Here is an 18,777-nt window from a genome sequence, read left to right on the forward strand (position 1 = left end):
GGGTTTCAGACTATTGATCATTACACTTTTACTGCACGTTGGAAAAAAACATTCCTGGTTCCACGATGTCCAAAATAAATCTTTTCATATAACGACTATTCTCATATCTGGAATAGGGAACCCGAAACTCTGCGGGTCAAACAGAGTGAGACATTTTAAATTCCCGCCAGGTGTCGTCATCTGTGATCCGGAAGTTGTCATGATTTTTAAACACCCGCGGATTGTCGTGAATAAAGTCATTTGACCTTTGTGCGAAATGGCCCACAAATTTGATGGACTAATCTTGTTATAACAGGATGGTGTCTTTTGTAATATACCATAGTAGATAGAATGTTGTTGCATACTCAACTATAGCACCCTAATTACACTGATCGCATTTGCAACCGCGATCCCTGAAGGCCTTCGAGCAGACGAAACGGTGGGTGGGGGACCTCGAAGACAATCATAAATGGAGTAGGCGTGGGTATAGAAGCCCGTGAAACTAACGAGGACACGGACACGGAGCTAATCACGGATCTAAAACGTTAGAAGCTAAACTATGGGGTTTGACAAAGGTGTATGCAGACCATGTTAGGTCAGCATCATCGTTGATGCGGAAAAAGAAAAGGTGCAGCAAATGTGCAAATGGACGACGAAATGTAACCAACCATGGTCTTTTCATTGCCATGATCATCCCCTCCTACCCTGTATTCCTGCTTTCTTTAAAGAAAGTAAAACAGATTAAATAGAAAAATTCTTTTTACCGTCTCATTAGCAAATACCTTAGGATCCTCGCTAGACGGAGGAGGGTTGTGAAGCGACTCTTCTACACATTACCTAGAAGGATATTAGTGGATCTATTAATAATTGACCAAGGTCTTGTCATAACCGTTAATGTAACTAAAGATCGATAATAATGAGCAGTTTTCCTTGACAATGGCATTTCTTAGATTGACAATGAGCAATATAGCCTAGACATTAATATTCTAGTCCCTTTAGTTACGTGTCCATCTTTAAGTTTCACGTTGGTATTAATATTTCAAAGTTATATAAAATTTATATATCTAGTTTTACTCTTCCTACGTCTGTAATTGAAATTTTTATAATATCTATTGTACGTACCTCGAACTTAGGGTTAGATACGGTAGCCTTATTGCGAAATTCTAACTGCCCTTTTTTGCATATAGAAAATATGCAGAGATACATTTAAGTGCAACGAGGTTTCTGTTGGATAAGGGGAAAGAGAGAGAGGTGAACCTAGGGAGAGCCTAGCCTAGAATTGTACTTCTCTTACACTTCTTCTCCTTAACTAAAGGAAGTGTAAGTTTGCACGCGATCGTACCTTCTGGTCTGGGACACGGTACTTACATAAGTCTGTGAGAAACTTATCATCAGTATGCCTGAATGTGAGAAAATGCAACGTTTAGCAGCGCCACACTTATTCTATGTAGTTGTGGACACCGATTGCATTATACACGCCTCGTGGAAAAAATGGACTTATGCATGTACAAGAAGATGGTACGGTACCGTGATTATATGATGATTGTTTAATATCAAATATTCCTTTTCTCTCCTTGCCCTTTTGTAGATTGCCTAATTACTGAGAATAGTCCTTTATCTCTTACTAGCAGTCTGTAATTATGGTCAAGCTCATAATTCTTAATCCTTGGACAGTCACACAGGGCAGATTCTAGGGCAAACTTGAGTCAACATTAAGGGGCCCAAAAAATTAGTTTTTAAATTATTGCAATTTATAGTTTTATTAAATTTTTTAATACATTCGTTATCACGTGCTAGATCGATGCCAAATGTCCGATCACGCGATATCACGTGTTTTATCGTTAATTCTTGAACATTGTGGCACACAGCGACCGACCCACTTCTCATACCCTGTCGGTGAACATGCTGACTCAATTTAATTAATAAGATGACAGTAGTAAATCATATTTCTCAAATTGTAACATCAAGTCCAATCATCCATAGATTTCTATGCATTATGGGAAACTGGGACAAGCTTGCCCCGAATGTCCGATTATTTTCCATAAAAGGTAGAACAATGAAGCTAATCTGAATAAGGAGTTGCAGTGCAATTGACATTGATTACCACCTATTCCTGTCAGTATCTTCGATTACCACGGTGAAAGTTAACACGTGATGCATTCTCAAGGTTATCCATGAAGAAGCAACAAGATGCAGATTATCATTTCAATTTGAAATTTGAGTATTACCGTTTGACGCGGGGAATGACCCTACGAGGCTATCTCTAATTAAATCAAACTTTCTACCTTACAAAATTAATTATATTTAAAATTTTTTTTTAATTCCTCTCATTTTTCTCTTGTGATACGGATCATCATTGACCCCCATGACGACGTTCAACACGTTTAATCAAATGTGTAAAAGTGAACTGAGAAATTGTTTTCAAATTTGCGTTGAAGAAATATAAGCATGCAAGGTTCCGGTAAAACTGAAATAATTATAAATCAGAGTTGTTAAATCAATTTGTGACTAAGGTCACAAGTAAAGAAGAGTCTAGATGAGTCCTTGTAACTTAGGGTGGGATGAGTTTCTGTCATGGTGGGGACTATTTCTATATAATCGTCAGCGAGGTGCCCGTCTCTCCATAATCCTATCAGTGACCACGTTTCTTTAAACGGCGACCTCTTCGTTCACCTCGGTGTTTATTAAGAGAAAGGCGAAAGAAACAAGTGAGACAAGGTGAGTGTTGAGGAAATAAGGGAAAAAAAGGGAATTTTTTTCTCCATCAATGTCAAGTATCTGTGATATAAAAAACAATTTCAGGGAGACAGGGTGGGGGGAATATTTATGTAATACTTAGAAAAATAAACGAAAAGAATCTCAAATTAACTCGTCATAGTAAATTAATATAATTAATAAATTTCAAATTTAGTGAACTCAAGTTAAGAATTTTTCTTAACAGAAAAGAAAGAGAAAAATTTCTCTTTTTACAGATAGTATCTTCTAATAATCATTTTATTTCTTTAGATGATTTTGGTGCCTCTGGCCGTGGTATTGTTCACGGCATTCGTAAACGCTCAGCCAGCAATAAATGAAATTCGGCCGCAATCTAATCGACCAGGAAGATTCCTTTCTCTTCCTATACCGCAGAAATGTGCAAATCGTAAGTAAAAATTTTCTTCCAAAATCGTGGAATATCCACGTTTTAAGTTTTCTAGAATTGTACTAAAGACGCTCCAAAAGACACGCTATCCTCTTACTGGATATTATCAAATTTTTCAGAGGAAAATAGAATATTAAAGCAGTTTTTATTTCTCACAAATCTAACATTTCCACGATTAACAATAATTCTTCGACTTATAAGCAGTGTTTTAGTAGTGGAGGATTTGTAATGGTAGAAAACAATGATATCTATGCGAGGGAACAAAACAAAACGTTCTTCCGCGAATCCAGGATATTTAAATGCCCTGGCACGTTCTCCTGTGGTTGCTGAAAGAAATCGAGGTTAAACCGTCTCTGATACACGTTAAAGAAGCCTCTCTCGCAACCTCGCATCATACATTTTTAAACGTGCAACAGATAGTTACCTTACCTCTTGTGCAAGCACTTAGTCGGTTGTGTTCACTTTTGACGGTGGGTGCTTACTGGTTGGTTAGCCGGTTGTTAATAAGTCCGTAGTGAGGATTGCAAGAGTAGGGTATCGCATCTTCGATGCACTTTCTCAGATTTAGAATTCAACATCGAGATGCCAGGATGTCTAGTCTCCTTCCAAGATTATCATGGAAACACCATTACGAAACGAACACTGATTTCATTTATTTTCTTTCCCCTCTGTTTGTACATCGTTCTATTGTTTCCATCTATTCGTTTGTAAGACTTGTTAAAAAAGAGATCGAGAAGTTTTACATGATTTTGTAATCTGTCTCTATGTTTGCATGATCTGAACTAAACGATTAAAAATTCGTCATTCGACTTCCGGGACGTCTTCTACTCGTTTCAGTTGAATCACGTGACAAACACGCGTGTTTTCATCGTTGGGTCATTTAAGTCACCTAAGTAGCGTTTAGGATTGGATGGATAGTCAGCCTTGTTAATCAAAAGGGCTGAAGATATTTTTTCCTTACATTTTATGTAATCATATGCTAGTAGTATTATTAGTGCTGGTATACTAGTATCATTAATACAGAATCTGTGTTGTCCTAATTTAACCACTTAACGTCCAGGTACGTAATATTACGTTGACATGCTTTTAAACAGGGATCTTAAGTGGTTAATCTTCATCCGGTTCATATTCTTCGTTTGTTTCATCTCCTTTATTCTGGGTAACATCTCTGCTGTCTCTGTGGTAATAAACGTAACTTGTTTCGAAATAAAATTTATGAGAATCGGGTGCTGGGTGAAAGTAAAAAATGCAAGGCACATCCACTTGTATCAGCCTTAAGGACGAGCTGTTAGAAAGTTAATGAAGAGATCCACCAATCTGAACAATAAAGGCCTACATTATATTATACTTTATAAGGAGAAATTGTTTAACTTATTTATAATGTAGTAGTTACATGATATTAGTAAATTTTAAACTGTTTTGTTTTTTCTTTCAAACATGCGATGGAGATATTAATTTGAAAATTTTTAGAATAATAATATATGATATATGCAAATTGGTGATACATTGAATTGCTAATATATTGGTTGTTTTACAACATACATTTATGAAGTTCTAAATCAGATATGTAATTGGATGTGTTTGGCAATAAAAAGAAGATTCTTCAATCAGTGAATAAATTCTTCCTCTTAAAAGATTCTAAATCTATCTGGTTATGTCAACACCAAAGGGTTCTACTTACACTTTATTTATAATTTATGGATATAAATTTCCATAAAAAAACATCCTATTGGATAATACTGTATCCATTTGCATATATGCATATTCATATTATTTAAGTTTCGTTGTTGAAATATGATTTTGAAATGGCATCAAATTCTAGTTAAAAAATGTTCTTTTTCCATACATTTAGTTAATTTAAGTTAAATTAATTTTGTTTTATTTTAGGCAGATAATTCTTTTTATATATTACTCTAAAAATTCAATTTCTGGTAACGATGCTTACGCTTTTATCTCACCGCTTATGCATTTTATAATTATGAAGGATGATGTGACCTTTAAACGAACGAAGAATGAACAGGTAATCCATTAAAACTGACCGAGGACCTTGATGTCTTAAACATCATTTAATCAAGATTTTTTTTCAACCTTCGTGATACCAAGGAGAATCGCTCGATTAATGATTTTGCCGTTAAACGATCATCCGATAGTTACAACACGTAGTTTGTATGGTTGTCTGACTGACAACATCACAAAAGGCCGATGTTTCGTCGCTACGAAAATGTCAGGAATTGTTGCGAAACGAAACATCGTTGTTACACCAAGATAATTCCATTCCTGAAGCTCGTTATTCACCTATACAATGCTGTTAGTCTTTAACTGTTAAGTTAAATCCAAGCCTATGAGAAACCTACTTTCTATACGACTTTTAATTCATCACGTCAAATGATAATGCGTTTCTGTTCAGACGTTTGTATACTTTTAATTAAAATGAAAAATAATTACGGAGAAATACCGTGAAGAAAAAAAAAAAGGAAACTCATTACCCTCGAATACGAGACTTATGGTGTCGACCTGTTGACCCCTGTGGCGAGAAGTTTCACCTCCTACCTGACTTTCATTTTCCACCGATCACACCTTTTGATCAAATCATTTGTTTACTCAATGTCGACGGTTTCATCGCGAACTCTGTAATCCGCACAGTTTCCTTGAGGCATTTGTTGTTAATAACGAATAACATTTTTCCTCTTTTTATTCGATCTTTATTAAAAATAAATGTTCGTTTATTCGACGTATTTAACAAGTGTAATTGCATCGAAGATTCTGTTTGCCGAGTCCTTAAAAATGGAGCGAAAATAAGTCGCACGAGGCGTGCACTTTCTTTTCTTCTTTCACGAGATACACATCGTACATTCATTTGCAAATATTAACCGTCTCGTACGCATAAATTAAACATTTGTCGCTTTCTTAAAACCTTTGGGATGACGTTATTCCCGAGTGCGGAACACGTGCAGGCCGTGACACGTGAAAGCGAAAGCTTTCCATTCCTTTGATACTTCTTCTTCTACCTGGCCGAAGAAGCACTTGAGAATTCTGCAAATGCCAGTTTTATGTTGTCATTTGAATCGTTACTTCCAACTTTTTCTTTTTGTTACATAAATAACAAATTATTCCATCATTCGTTATTCAATTTGATCGAGTATCAGTTGCTTCAATGTCGAGGTGTTGCTATTTATTTTTCTTTGAATTTTTAATCTATGATTTGATTTGCATATGCCATCACGATAGGTATAAATGATGTATATAGGTCTGGGTCATTCGTGTTCTTTGTGGGTAGAACAGTGACATCAAAAGATATTAAAATAAGTAGGAAGACTTTCTTCCAATAACTTTCTTTTTCATTTGAGACATCTGAAAGTTGTTACACTTTACCGCCTTGCCCCTTGGCTACCTGCTGTCCATTGAGGAGTGGCTTAATTGCCCAGGGTGATGGATTTTGTATCTTAATTTTATAGGGCTATAAAATTGAACCATTGCAAGTTAGGAAGTTTAGCTCCTACGGTTACCAAGTTGTTCACATTATTTGTGAAAGAAATAATAAACTCTGTCTAACCGTTGCAGGGTTTGATTTGTGCATACCATCGAGGCGATCATCCTTAGAAGTTCCTTGACACAATGGCGAAGTATGCAGTGCCTAAAGGCGCATAAATGTTTAATGAACGATGATATAACGATCGTAAATTACGAGTATGTAAGCGAAGGAGAGAGGCTAGCTGTTCTTGCAATTATGTGCAAACGTTCGAACGGATGAAAACAGAGAGAAAACTTCTAATTGCAAGAAGATGATATAATCACAAAGAACGACGCTTTGTTCTCAGACGTTTTCTAAACCCGTTAGATTAACTTCAATGAACTTCTCGAATACAGTTATACCGATAGAACGTCGTGTGTACATATGTACATACAAGGTTCATATTTGAAGAACCGAATGAATTCCTGAAGCTGAAATTTTATTTCAACTTCATCTTGCCTTCCTATGAAAGTTATAAATCTGTATAAATCAATACATATCTAATTTTCCATTAGACAAGGGTCCCTCTGTAAGAGTCGAGAAAGTCTGTAGATAAATCTCTAGTAGATTTGTGTTTAGGATACACAAAAAGACCATAAAGTTGCTGCTAAGTGAGAGTACACAGCACACTTTCTTCTGGCGAAAAAATTAATGGAACTTGTCACTGCTTATTATATTTGACCCATAACTAGTAAGGTGAGGTCTATCAGTCTTCAAAACTTGTTTAGTGGGTTCTGTGAAAACAAATGAATAAACTAATTGTTTATAAAAAGAGGGAAGATTATAATAATAATAATGAAAGATCGAAAGAAAAAAAGATACTTTTTAATCTGAGGAGATGCTAAATGTCAAATGTTCAAGGCTACGGTTATTCAGCAACACTGATGTCGCTGCAATAATTCTCTCCCTTCCCCATAGACGCTTCGTTAAACTTATTCTAGCAACCAGAATCACGAGTTGTTTGTACTATGTCGTAATTTCAGACTCATGATGCTTCTTCTTCATCGTGTTATCGCAAGGCATCGTCGATTTCAATAGAGAGAATTTGCGTCTTTAATCAACGCATGATTAATTAACAAGCAATTATTATTGCTTTTATTTTACTATTTTAATAATCAATTGTAAGAGAAATACTCTTCGATAAATTGTTAATCCTTGTTTGCTAATTGAAATGTATCCAACGGTCGTAAAGATTGTAAATTGAAATGGTAAGAATCACGATGACGCGTTTGAAGAAATCTACATATTCAAAACAGAGGCAGCGACGAGTTGTAACATCGTTCGATATGAGTAGTAGTTTCGCAATCAGAACGTTAGGTTCTCACAATGAGAGATACAGGTTGTAAATCGTCGATGAGAACGGCGTCCCTGCATAAATAATAATGCCGGGAAAATGATTGAGACCGTTGACATTTAAGCGAACGATAATCTCATCTCATGGCTGTAGTTTCGCTTCAATTACATTATGTATACGATACAGACGACTAAATCTAGTTCTTTTCACCTAGTTTTTCCTTTTATTTCATCAAATCATCAAATTATCCATGCTAATGTCAAAATTGTTGAATGTCATTGAACTAAAATTAATTTTTGTTCGTTCCTGTAGGACCAAAGGAATTCAACTATAGAGGTCACCATTATTTCTACAGTGGACATGTTCCAGCCCATGCTAATCAGAGGGTGGATTGGTTAGATGCAAGAAACATTTGCAGAGAATACTGTATGGATCTTATATCACTGGAGACCCAGGATGAGAACAACTTAATTTTCAGACTTATTCAACAAAGTAAATCATTTAAATGATCAGTTTTCAAACTATGCTGTTTGAAACTTTTCACTGTTATTAGACAGAGGTTTAACAAATTTTATGGAAGTTAAGTTTAGTGTGTATTGATAAATAATTCTTCGTGTAGATGATGTTCCTTACATTTGGACATCCGGCCGGCTGTGCGATTTCAAAGGTTGTGAAAATCGCCGCGACCTCGAGCCCAAAGCTCTCTATGGATGGTTCTGGTCCGCGAACAGGAAGAAGATGGCACCAACTCACCAGAATCCCGATGGTTGGAGCTTCAATCCATGGTCGCAAACCGGTCACAAGAAAGCCAGACAACCAGACAATGCTGAGTTCGACATAAATGGCACCAACGAATCTTGCATGTCTGTCCTTAATAACGTGTACAAAGATGGAATTAGCTGGCACGATGTAGCCTGCTATCATCAGAAACCATTCGTCTGCGAGGATTCTGAAGAACTTTTGAATTATGTTGCCAGCACCAATCCTGGCTTACGTCTCTAAAGACATGGTAGATAAATAATCTGCGTCATCGGCACTTGTCCTATCTGTTTCTATTGCAGTTCAGACGAGATGCGAGTCAAATAAGAAAACAAGAAAACAAGAAAAAGAAAAACACTGATCTAAATTTGTTCCTATTATTTAAATGTAAATTGGTTCCTTAAAATTATTAAGTGCAGAAAAGAGAATAAAATTATATTTCTAATATCTAAAAAGAAAAAAAAGAACATTATGAGATACCTGTAATAAAACTATTCATTAATTGGTTTTATTGGAACGTGTCTCGTCGCTGCACTCTACCTGCACTCATTTTTAAAAAGAAAAACAGAATTTAATAATGTTTCCAACATTTCAATTAAATTAGTAATCAGCAATGTAAACATATTTATTAGTAGAGGTTTGGAAAATAAATTCTGTACATTTTTTAATAAACTTTAACTTTAGGTACTAAGATAGTCAAATTTATTTGTGAAATTTGATAAATTATATATAAAAAGTAATGCTATTTAACTTAAATCACGAGTTTCCCTCTGTCGTAACAGCAGTACTGGTAACCGAGTCTCTTTTCCTTTTTCTTTCTCTACTATCAAGTATATTACGCTTCATGTTAATTCCACGCTTTCGAGGCAAAGACGTAGGATCTGCAAAATAAATACGATGTTAGTTTTATTTTTCAGCAATAAGTTTTATATGATAATATTTTGCACGTACGATCTTCAGGTATATTCATTTGTTTCCTTAAAACAGCTCGAACTTGTTTATTAATAATTTCTCTACACTGTACATCAAAACCACCTGGTAACCATCCTCGTTTCTCATGGCACCTTGCACCAGGTACTGGGTCTGGTAACTTTGCTAACATCTCTTGTATTTCATCCACCAAAACGTCGCAATACTGATAAAAATGTCAGATACTAAGTATCATTTTATGATACCACTAAAAATTATAATATACCTGATAAAACATTTGCCTCGAAGGCGGTATTGTTCCTTTCCTATAAATGTACGCATTTTCACTTAAATCTTGCTCTTTCTTAGCCGCCTGTTCAAGGATTAAACCTGCATTCGACACGATTGTCTTCTGTTTCGCAGGTGGCGTTGATTTGTACGGTAATGTATAATCAGCATAATTTCTTTTACATTTTACAGTTGATCCTAAACCGTCTATATAATAGAGCAAACGAATGAAATAATATTTGGAATACAATCAATATTATTCATTAAAGAACTTACGCATCGCTTTCAATCTATAGTCTAACGTTTGGTATTTTCTTGCAGAAGTGTCTTTCCTTGGATCATAGCCCAACTTCACCCACATAATTTTCCATGGGCCAGTTACAAAGTAATACGCCACAGCGGGTAATAAAATTTTTAATCGATCATTAGAAAATTTTGTTTTATACATCAGCGCATTTTTCGACCAAATTGGTCGCTCTTCAAATACTTCGCGCATTCGTTCGAAGTCGGCATTTCGAACGAATTTCACTTTCATAGCAGTTTCTATACCTGCTGGTGGTTTAGTAGGCACCTCAGGCGTCGAGAAATATATGAAATTTGAAAATCCTGCCTTTCGTTTTCTCCTCTTGCCTATTACATTATCTGGATACGAGTTTACTTCAGTTTTTGGTGCATACTGTTGTACAGTGTCCATTCTGCTAAACGCAGCTGGTGGTAAGAAGTAAAGTACATCATTTTTTAACCAAGAATAATGAGGTATGTTGTGTGGATATATTTGGTCATATATGCATTTTAATGTTTTAGGGTCATCCTTGCATGGAGCCATTGGTAGATACTGAAAGTCACAAAGATCTGAAAATGGTATTATTAGTGTAATATCTTGGTAATGTCACGGGAAAATATGTATACCAATAACACGTACTCGTAAATCGAAATTCTGTATCAACTTTTCCTAATACTGTTAATTCTGGCAATTCATAGTCCTTATCGTCGGAAAGATTTTGATACTTGTTTCGATCGAATGTCGGCATAATGTTCTCTTTTGTTTTTGGTATAGTTACATCACTTGTGTCTAGCAATACATTTTGTAAATCCTTAGGTTGAGCTTCAGCTTCAGAAGATAAATCCTTATGAGGAGAATGAGTATCATTTGAAGTATCAACAGAGCAGCTTTGTACTTGATCAATCAATTCAGTTACAAGTTGTTCCTCCTGAGCTTTTTTGCTTGAATCACTTGCATTGTCACTAGTTTGGTCATTTAAATTCACACTACTAGTGTCGTTTAGTTTTCCTTCGGTTTCTTTTGCATTTTTACCTTTTTTAATGCATACTCTAAGCAGAAATCCATTAGTATTATGTCTATCACCACAAGTTGGTTTACAATAGACATCATCTGGTCTAAATCTCAATTCCAAACGCCGATTTGAAGTATCTACTGCCTGTTGGTAACATGTACAATTAATAATTAAGTAGGTACAAAATATGTTATACATAAGAATGATTGAATACCGTCGAAATACTATGGATACCGCCTAAAGTCTCAATAGCTTTTTCTGGATTAATGACATTCCCAGGGTATTTAACGCATATAAGTTTTCTATCAAATCTATGACCTCCAGGAAGCACCGATCCACTCTGCTGTTGCTCATCCATTTCATCATTTTGACCTGCCTAAATGACATTTAAAATACTTTCAATTGATGATAATAAATAAAAAATAGGAATACTTGTTCGATCTTACATTTTCATCGTTATTTGCTTCCGAAACGTCATACCAAGAATCATCGCTATCGCTTTCTTTACCATAGTTATTTATTCTAAAATCTTCATCTTTCTGGCTTCTTGTATCAGAAACCTCTTCACTAGTGTCACTTAATGCACTCATGTTTATTAAAAATTCATCAATATTTCATATTTGTATATGCGAAACATTCTTTATATGGCCATATATTTGAGGTTAATTCAAATTTGACACTAGGGACCATCTATTTAAAAACGGCTGAAACTACTCAACAAGTTACCGACTGACTTCCCAAATCTTACTGAGTAGTTTCAGCCGTTTTTAAATAGATGGTGTTAGTAATCAATGCTGCTCTCAAATTTAAATTTAAAAACGAGATAACGTAATTTTTAATTTCTAAATACTATAAAATTTAATATATAATTAAGAAATATTAATAATAACATAAATATCAATCCAAATTATTTCACGTTAACGTTTATATGCAGTGGTCCCTACGAGTGTTACCCAGGAACTTGTACAAACCCATGAAGAAGGGATTTTATGTATTAGATGTTTACTTTATTTAATTTTCTTTCTTTCATCAAGTTTCTTTAAGTACATCGAAAGTTTGGCTTTTAGTGCAGGTCGTATAAATTAGGATTCAGACGGACAAACAGTTTGCCTTGTAAGAATTATACATATTCAATATGAGAGTAAGGCAGTTGTATGATGGATATGGCTATAAATAATTGAAAGCACGTCGACGGTGTCGATATTTCCAAGTTTATGTATTTGCAATGGTTTATCGTTTTAATCCACCAAAGGAGGCTTACGAACAGCTTGTAAATTATTCATACATGTCCCTCCTCAAGGTAATCACTTTCTATGAAATGAAAAACTGATTTCTGTATAAGCTTATTACAAACGCGTAGACATGTGACCGTAACCCAAATAATCTTCTACGACAAAAACGCACTCTTTAGCCCATTTATTCTAGAGGAATCTGAAATTTAATCCTTTGGTAATAAAAGTAATTCAAGGTTCAAAGTACAAATATAAATCTTACCAATTCACTGAACTCGTTCGATCCTCTAAAAAATCCTAATTACCCCAATGTCTATTATTGAAAAATATCTAGTTTAATGGTATAACCAACAGCTTTCTGATTAATTGGGTTCAAGTTTAGTGCAAGGGTTAATTATCACACCTGTACCCCTTCCCTTAAGAAGCTACCAGGAACAACAAGGTTGACATTGACCTTGCAGGTTACGCAGGCGCACCCCTGCATATGTTACAACCAGTGCAGTAAACTATCCATTAATTCGAATGTATGCAAAACGTATGTATGTTGTGAGGTATTGTACGACATAGCCGTAAAAAGGATTAGTTGCGCATGGTTGTCACTATGGTAACAATTGACTCCCGTTACGACCTCTAGTTGTTTCTATCAATCCATTACAGTACTATCGCACAGCGACCAGCGAACTTCACCTCGCGTTTGTTCCGATCGAAAAGTATCCAGTGTTAAATACCACTTGCTCGATTTCGAATGTATTGTTTTTTTCAAAAAAAAAAAAAAAAAAAATGTGAGGAATTGTATTTCAACCTTTCCGCATTATAGTGAACTGTCTCATCGACTGGAATTTTTATTTCTTTGAGAATTACTTGATCAATATATTGCAACTTCTTCTTCGCTACAGTGGATCAGTAAATAATATTCCTGGCGGAATTCTGGAAAGTGTATCGTTCTAATTTCGAAGTTCCATTTAATTGCTTATAGATGTAACAAGTAGTAAAAAGAAAACGAGTGAGAATTAGTTTTAAAAGTGAACGTGTTGTTGAATATATCGGAAAAATAATAATTTGCAAACAGATCATCAGCTATATATGTAGATGATATTATTATTGACTGTCATTCCTAAGATCTTATCAAGGGGATTACCGTGCGGCACGTCGATTAAGCTGAACATTAATCGAATCTTAAGTGGTCTCTTATTGACATAAAACCTGGCTTTGACATTGGTACAATTTTGAAATTGTTTTAAGTGGTGCAACATGTCGATGATTGAAGAAACAGATATCGAAGAGTACAGAAAGAGAAGTTTCTATTGCGAAGAATAATTAACCCCATGTGATAGTTTATCTTTAAAACAATTGTGGTAGGGCAGGTGAATTAATTAAATGAAAGCATGTGAGTAAATGGCCGTCACAGGATCTTGGCATCTTTCCAAAGATTTACTATGGGCATCTGCCTGGACACTGGTTAGCGGTTTTATTAATAATAATAGTAAATTTTTGATTGTTTTAATATTAATTTGCCGCGTTTCATTTGAAAAAATGAATTTCCCAGTAAGAAATTAATTTTTCATTAGGAATATGGATTCCTGTCATTTTCTGACGAACTAAAATTAATTATGCATCAAGACAAACAGTCATTATGGCAGCATCGATTAAACATTAGAAAATAATAAAAATTCATAATAAAACATTTTTTTTCAACTTTCGTAGAAAATTAATTACGTACAATGATAATTAGTTTCTTAATTATGAAATGTCTATGACTGCAGTATCGATTCCCGGAACTTTATCAATGTAATTGCACAAGAATGACTATAAGTGATATTTAGTCGCAATTACAATTGCAAGTTCATGGCTATAGCATTGTTATTTCTTTCATATTCCATATTTTTTCGATCTTAACTTCAAATAACAATATACCTTCAGAACCCAAAACAAAATTATGTACACCTTCGATTCAATTACTAAAGATTGCCGGTTGTACTATAGTACTCTTTGTAATACTATAAGAAAACATTTCACTTTTGTAATGTTACTTTCACAAGTAACATTTCCTTTTCAAATATTAATGCATTATTTTGACATTCTGTCATAATGTGAACAACGAAACACACCTGTGACTATGACCTATACATATACATGTTGTACTTGACATTACACATATCGCATGATCGATAACGACGTTCGACGATTTCCCAAAAGAGAAATACATTTTTGACATCGGATCTCACACTTCCTTTCGTGGGGGGGGAAATTTAATTTATAGATCAGCAGAATGGATCGCAGGTGTTTGAGGAAAGTGATGCTCAGAGTGCAGGAAAATGGAGAGGAGAGGCTGGTCTCTTACCGACCCCTCCGAACGGATATTTTTCACAACAAAATGTTGGTCCTGTCAAATTCGAAATTCCAAAAGTGCCTGTTATATTCGTGCTCGGTTAGTATAAATTATTTTTTCGAAATAGGCTCTCTCAGACGTTGTAACCGAAGGCGTAGATCTACGCCCTGCGAGACGAATCGATAACGTATATCAACCCCTTTAGACTCACGTGTTGAAAAGAAAGATAACTTTCAGAGGGTTTTATGTAACATTTACTAATTATCCCCTTTTTTTTTAGGTGGCCCAGGGAGCGGAAAGGTGACACATTGTGACAATTTAATGCAAGAGAAGAAAGGTATAACTCATATAAATATGATGGATCTTCTTCAACAGTATGCGTTAGGAAATGGTAATTAATGGCATTTTCGACGATGCCCATTGTCCTTTGTAATTTGCAAATGTACTTTAATTCCTTCATTCTGTTTCACAGATATGCAAGATTTCGGTCAGCTTAGTAGTAAAACAGTGGCCGAGGTTCTTATGCTTGAAATTAAAATGTCTCCAACTTCCAAAGTTTTTCTCGTCAGTGGTTATCCACGCAATATGCGAGACGTGGTTGAATACGCCGAGAAAGTAAGTGATTCGATGTTAAAATAATACACGTACTTACATACACAGTACAGCCCTAGCAATTTTAATACAGGGTGTTTCAAATAAAATGGAATGGTACTCGATAAAGTAACGAGTAGAAAATGAGTTGGTAAAATTTTCAGATAAGAATAGTGAATGGTGTGGTTCTTATATCCTGGAGACAAGAGGTTCTTGAAAGGCAAATTGATTTTGGTGCACAACTTGGCCAGGTGGTCATTGAACTTGCAAGAATGGAACTTCATAATTTTTATAGAAATGTTATGCCTGTTATCGAGTATTTTGATCAGAGTGGTATGTTGTTGGAAGTGAGTAAGAGTTATATTAAAAGTAATTTCATTTTGCTTTTAAACATTTCATTCCTCGAACATGACTGTGCAGGTGAATGGCGAGAGAAATCCAAACGAGGTATACATTGATTTCCGCGAGGCAGTTTTCAAAATTCTTGGCTTATCTGATCAACAGAAGAACGTTTCTGAGTCGTTAGAAACAAAAGTATGTGTAATCAAAAGCTATGCTTTTCTTGTTTTTTAATCATTCAATTAAAACAAATTCCAGGTAGAAGTAGAAAATAGGAAAGAATCTATTCCAAAGATCGCACTTCATAAAGAGGCAACGTCGGCTAAAATAATGCAAATTCCAGTCGCGACGAATATACAGTCTCCGAAAACTGCAGATAAACTCAGGAAACAATTACCTTCCTTTATCTGGGTCATAGGTGAATGTCTTCTTCAGTGAATTCCACGAGTAATCAATTATAATAATTATAATTGTATTTGATTAGGTGGTCCCGGAAGCAATAAAGAAAATCTTTGTACTCAGGCGATACGAAATATGCCTGGTTGGATCCATGTAAACATAGGTGGTATGCTGAGAACAATGGCCTCTTCGAATATCATCATCAACGATGCTATCGTTTCCGGTGAAATGGTACCGCAGGATATAGTAATGCAGATAGTTGAGCAACAGATAATGTTGAATCGTGACGTCGATGGTATAGTAATCGATGGTTATCCAAGGGATTTGAGTCAAGTTCAAGAATTTGAAAACAAGGTAATATACGATCAATAACAATGCTCCTTTTTAAATAAAACTAAATAAATTTTAACACTTGTGAATAGTATTAATGGAAAATATTTGAATGATTTTATTGATTTCATTAGTTTGGCCAACAACCTCCATTAGTATTATTAGATTGTTCGAAATTGCAACTCGGTAGAGGAAGATTAGACGATAGCGTGTCTGCGTTTAAGAAAAGATTGGAACTTTTTCGTAAAGTTTCGTTACCTATGCTGAAGGCGTTGGACAATGAAAATCGTCTTACCATTGTAAGTAAATTTATGAAAAATATAAACTATTTGTGACTCTGGAAAAAATTCATTAAAATACAGATCGACGGCGACACGGATGTACCAAGCGTGCAACAAGAATTTTCAGCCGCGCTTTATCAACTGATGACACAAGCACGACGAAACAGAGAAGATAATTTAGGCGGTGATCGCGGAGTTGTTTATAATAATAGTGATCAGAGAATTGTATTAAATGGTGTACCTAAACACGTAGTTGATGGTAAATCAACTATAGAGAAAGTGATAAGTGACAATATGAACGGGATCAACGCACAGGGTAAGTTTACATTTTAAAGATTTTTCAAATGTTAGCAGATATTGTTACTAGAAAACTAGTATCACATTCCTTTATACTTATTTTACTTTTTTTCCCTTTTCATTCAATTCGCACCCACACTATGTGCCCTTACAACAGACGTTGATACGCCGTTATCAAAGCTTTCATAAGCTAGTCGCAATGCTGACTAAACGTTGAAACATTCTTCCAGAAAGGGTATTGCTTATTTCTTTATTTTCATTTTTTTTTTTAATGATCGTGTGTCTACTAACTATGAAAAAAAAGCAAAGAGAGACAGTAATTAAATTTACTTTGCTCAATTGTTCTATAGGAGTGGTGCAAATTGCCAATGGACTAAAGAACAATGCGAACCAAGTTCAAAGGAATAACATAGCCCGTGTGCATAATTATATCGGAAACGGAACCGCGCACGTTTTACAGAATGGGGTGTCTCATTTAGCTAATGGGATCATATCGAATAACAATAAAGTTGCACCAGCGGTGCAGAATTATATGTTGAACACGAAGGATGCTATATCAAAGATGTATGTGGAAGTCGAAGGTTCTCAGCAAAATTTACATATGTAACACTGAGAATTTGATCGCGTTCTGGCCTGGTTTTATACGGTTGTATATTAGTGGGGTACATTTACCCATACCAGAGTGAGTTGCGTCCCTAACAGTTTTATTCGCGGGCCTGAACGTCTGGTAAGATTATGAATCTTCATCTCTTATGTCGCTATATTAACGAATAGTTCTTCTCTACTAAAAAAAAAAAGAAACATTTATACCGTGCCTTAACACAATTACGACTTAAATAGAATAAATAGAGAATTTATAAAAACGCCAAACACAAGACTAGATTCATAGATTGTAGAATAGAAAAAATAAATGAGATCAATTGTATCTAACGACGAGTATTATCGAAAAAGAAAAGGGGTTATCTTTGGATGTCTATAAAATAGTATATTGTCTATTTAATAATTTATTGATTAAGTAGCACTTCTCGGAAAGCGGACACCAAATTTTCAAGATGAACCCTCAGGAGATTGATCAAATCAGACTTCCCCAGGGAAGAATCACAATGTAGCGAAACTTTGATATCGTTTTTTTTTTTTTTTTTTCAAGGGAAGCTGGATTTGATCGCGAGTGTACATCTTTCCTTAGACACTCTGTATATAGAAACTTAATGTAGGAAGGAAAGTAAGTAATTTAGGTGAATATTATAATATATACACTTTGTTATTTTGAAAAAAAAAAAGGAAATATCGACGACTTGGTGGTAGTTTTTGAAATGTTTCAGTGAAAATACATTTCTTTTCCTTCGTTCAACGTCTATGTTAGAAACAACGAATTTTGTCTACTTGTATTTTTTAGAACTTCGCGATATTCTATTAGATTAAGAAGATTAATTATTTTTTTTTAATAGTACGGATGTATTCAGCAGATTTTATACTTTAACGAATCTGTATCACAGTGTCCATCGTTGAATAATAAAACTTTATTACTGTGTTTACAGAATTGTTCTGTTTTTCTTTTTGAATTGAGAAACACAGAGTTTTATTATTTTTGTTAATTAGTTAAAATATGTACACTTTGGTTAGTAGTTTTTGTTTGTCTTTTTCAATTTCATTACTTTTAATAATAGTATTTGAAATAAATTTTGCAGAAAGAAATGTTAAGACATTATTCTATTATTGGTTATATGGTGCTTCATAATTAATATAGTCTTTATACAGGGTTACCTGTGAATTATTATTCTAAAAATACTATTTTTTGTACT

The 18,777-nt window shown here is 34.7% G+C and overlaps 3 protein-coding genes across 4 annotated transcripts; 2 read left to right on the forward strand and 1 right to left on the reverse strand.

The window, feature by feature from the left end:
• The first annotated feature begins 1,265 nt into the window (after positions 1 to 1,265).
• LOC114879421 lies at positions 1,266 to 9,376 on the forward strand. 2 transcript variants are annotated; one of them, XM_029194320.2, is made up of 4 exons: positions 1,266 to 2,697; positions 2,986 to 3,121; positions 8,239 to 8,418; positions 8,546 to 9,376. In XM_029194320.2, exons 2-4 carry the CDS (start codon positions 2,986 to 2,988, stop codon positions 8,926 to 8,928), a joined length of 699 nt encoding a protein of 232 aa, XP_029050153.1. In that variant the 5' UTR covers positions 1,266 to 2,697; the 3' UTR covers positions 8,929 to 9,376. The 2 variants fall into 2 exon arrangements, with proteins under 2 accessions (XP_029050153.1, XP_029050154.1); XM_029194321.2 differs by lacking the exons at positions 1,266 to 2,697; positions 2,986 to 3,121 and adding an exon at positions 7,872 to 7,971.
• LOC114879420 (general transcription factor 3C polypeptide 5) lies at positions 9,371 to 11,856 on the reverse strand. Its single transcript, XM_029194319.2, has 7 exons — positions 11,624 to 11,856; positions 11,392 to 11,553; positions 10,805 to 11,321; positions 10,159 to 10,734; positions 9,881 to 10,089; positions 9,637 to 9,820; positions 9,371 to 9,566 (listed from the first exon to the last, which is right to left on the reverse strand). The coding sequence occupies exons 1-7, from the start codon at positions 11,765 to 11,767 to the stop codon at positions 9,442 to 9,444; spliced, it is 1,917 nt and encodes a 638-aa protein (XP_029050152.2). The 5' UTR covers positions 11,768 to 11,856; the 3' UTR covers positions 9,371 to 9,441.
• A 1,222-nt stretch (positions 11,857 to 13,078) lies between these two features.
• LOC114877000 (adenylate kinase isoenzyme 5) lies at positions 13,079 to 18,576 on the forward strand. The gene is made up of 11 exons (XM_046287678.1): positions 13,079 to 13,867; positions 14,670 to 14,837; positions 15,019 to 15,129; positions 15,211 to 15,353; positions 15,494 to 15,676; positions 15,750 to 15,863; positions 15,927 to 16,086; positions 16,153 to 16,421; positions 16,532 to 16,696; positions 16,760 to 16,994; positions 17,326 to 18,576. Exons 1-11 carry the CDS (start codon positions 13,846 to 13,848, stop codon positions 17,580 to 17,582), a joined length of 1,827 nt encoding a protein of 608 aa, XP_046143634.1. The 5' UTR covers positions 13,079 to 13,845; the 3' UTR covers positions 17,583 to 18,576.
• Positions 18,577 to 18,777: the final 201 nt, after the last annotated feature.

This window comes from Osmia bicornis, chromosome 11, assembly GCF_907164935.1.
Source record: "Osmia bicornis bicornis chromosome 11, iOsmBic2.1, whole genome shotgun sequence".
Lineage (NCBI taxonomy): Eukaryota > Metazoa > Arthropoda > Insecta > Hymenoptera > Megachilidae > Osmia > Osmia bicornis.

What these genes read in the sequence shown, in the direction of transcription:
- LOC114879420 (XM_029194319.2), bottom strand. Translation starts at nt 11,767, where the DNA reads ATGAGTGCATTAAGTGACACTAGTGAAGAGGTTTCTGATACAAGAAGC. An exon ending in AAGCAAATAACGATGAAAAT is followed by an intron (nt 11,554 to 11,623) that starts GTAAGATCGAAC and finishes AATGTCATTTAG; the next exon opens with GCAGGTCAAAATGATGAAAT. An exon ending in CTATAGATTGAAAGCGATGC is followed by an intron (nt 10,090 to 10,158) that starts GTAAGTTCTTTA and finishes TCTATTATATAG; the next exon opens with ACGGTTTAGGATCAACTGTA.
- LOC114877000 (XM_046287678.1), top strand. Translation starts at nt 13,846, where the DNA reads ATGGGCATCTGCCTGGACACTG. An exon ending in GGGCATCTGCCTGGACACTG is followed by an intron (nt 13,868 to 14,669) that starts GTTAGCGGTTTT and finishes TTTAATTTATAG; the next exon opens with ATCAGCAGAATGGATCGCAG. An exon ending in GAACGGGATCAACGCACAGG is followed by an intron (nt 16,995 to 17,325) that starts GTAAGTTTACAT and finishes ATTGTTCTATAG; the next exon opens with GAGTGGTGCAAATTGCCAAT.
- LOC114879421 (XM_029194320.2), top strand. Translation starts at nt 2,986, where the DNA reads ATGATTTTGGTGCCTCTGGCCGTGGTATTGTTCACGGCATTCGTAAAC. An exon ending in ACCGCAGAAATGTGCAAATC is followed by an intron (nt 3,122 to 8,238) that starts GTAAGTAAAAAT and finishes TCGTTCCTGTAG; the next exon opens with GACCAAAGGAATTCAACTAT. An exon ending in TTTCAGACTTATTCAACAAA is followed by an intron (nt 8,419 to 8,545) that starts GTAAATCATTTA and finishes TTCTTCGTGTAG; the next exon opens with ATGATGTTCCTTACATTTGG.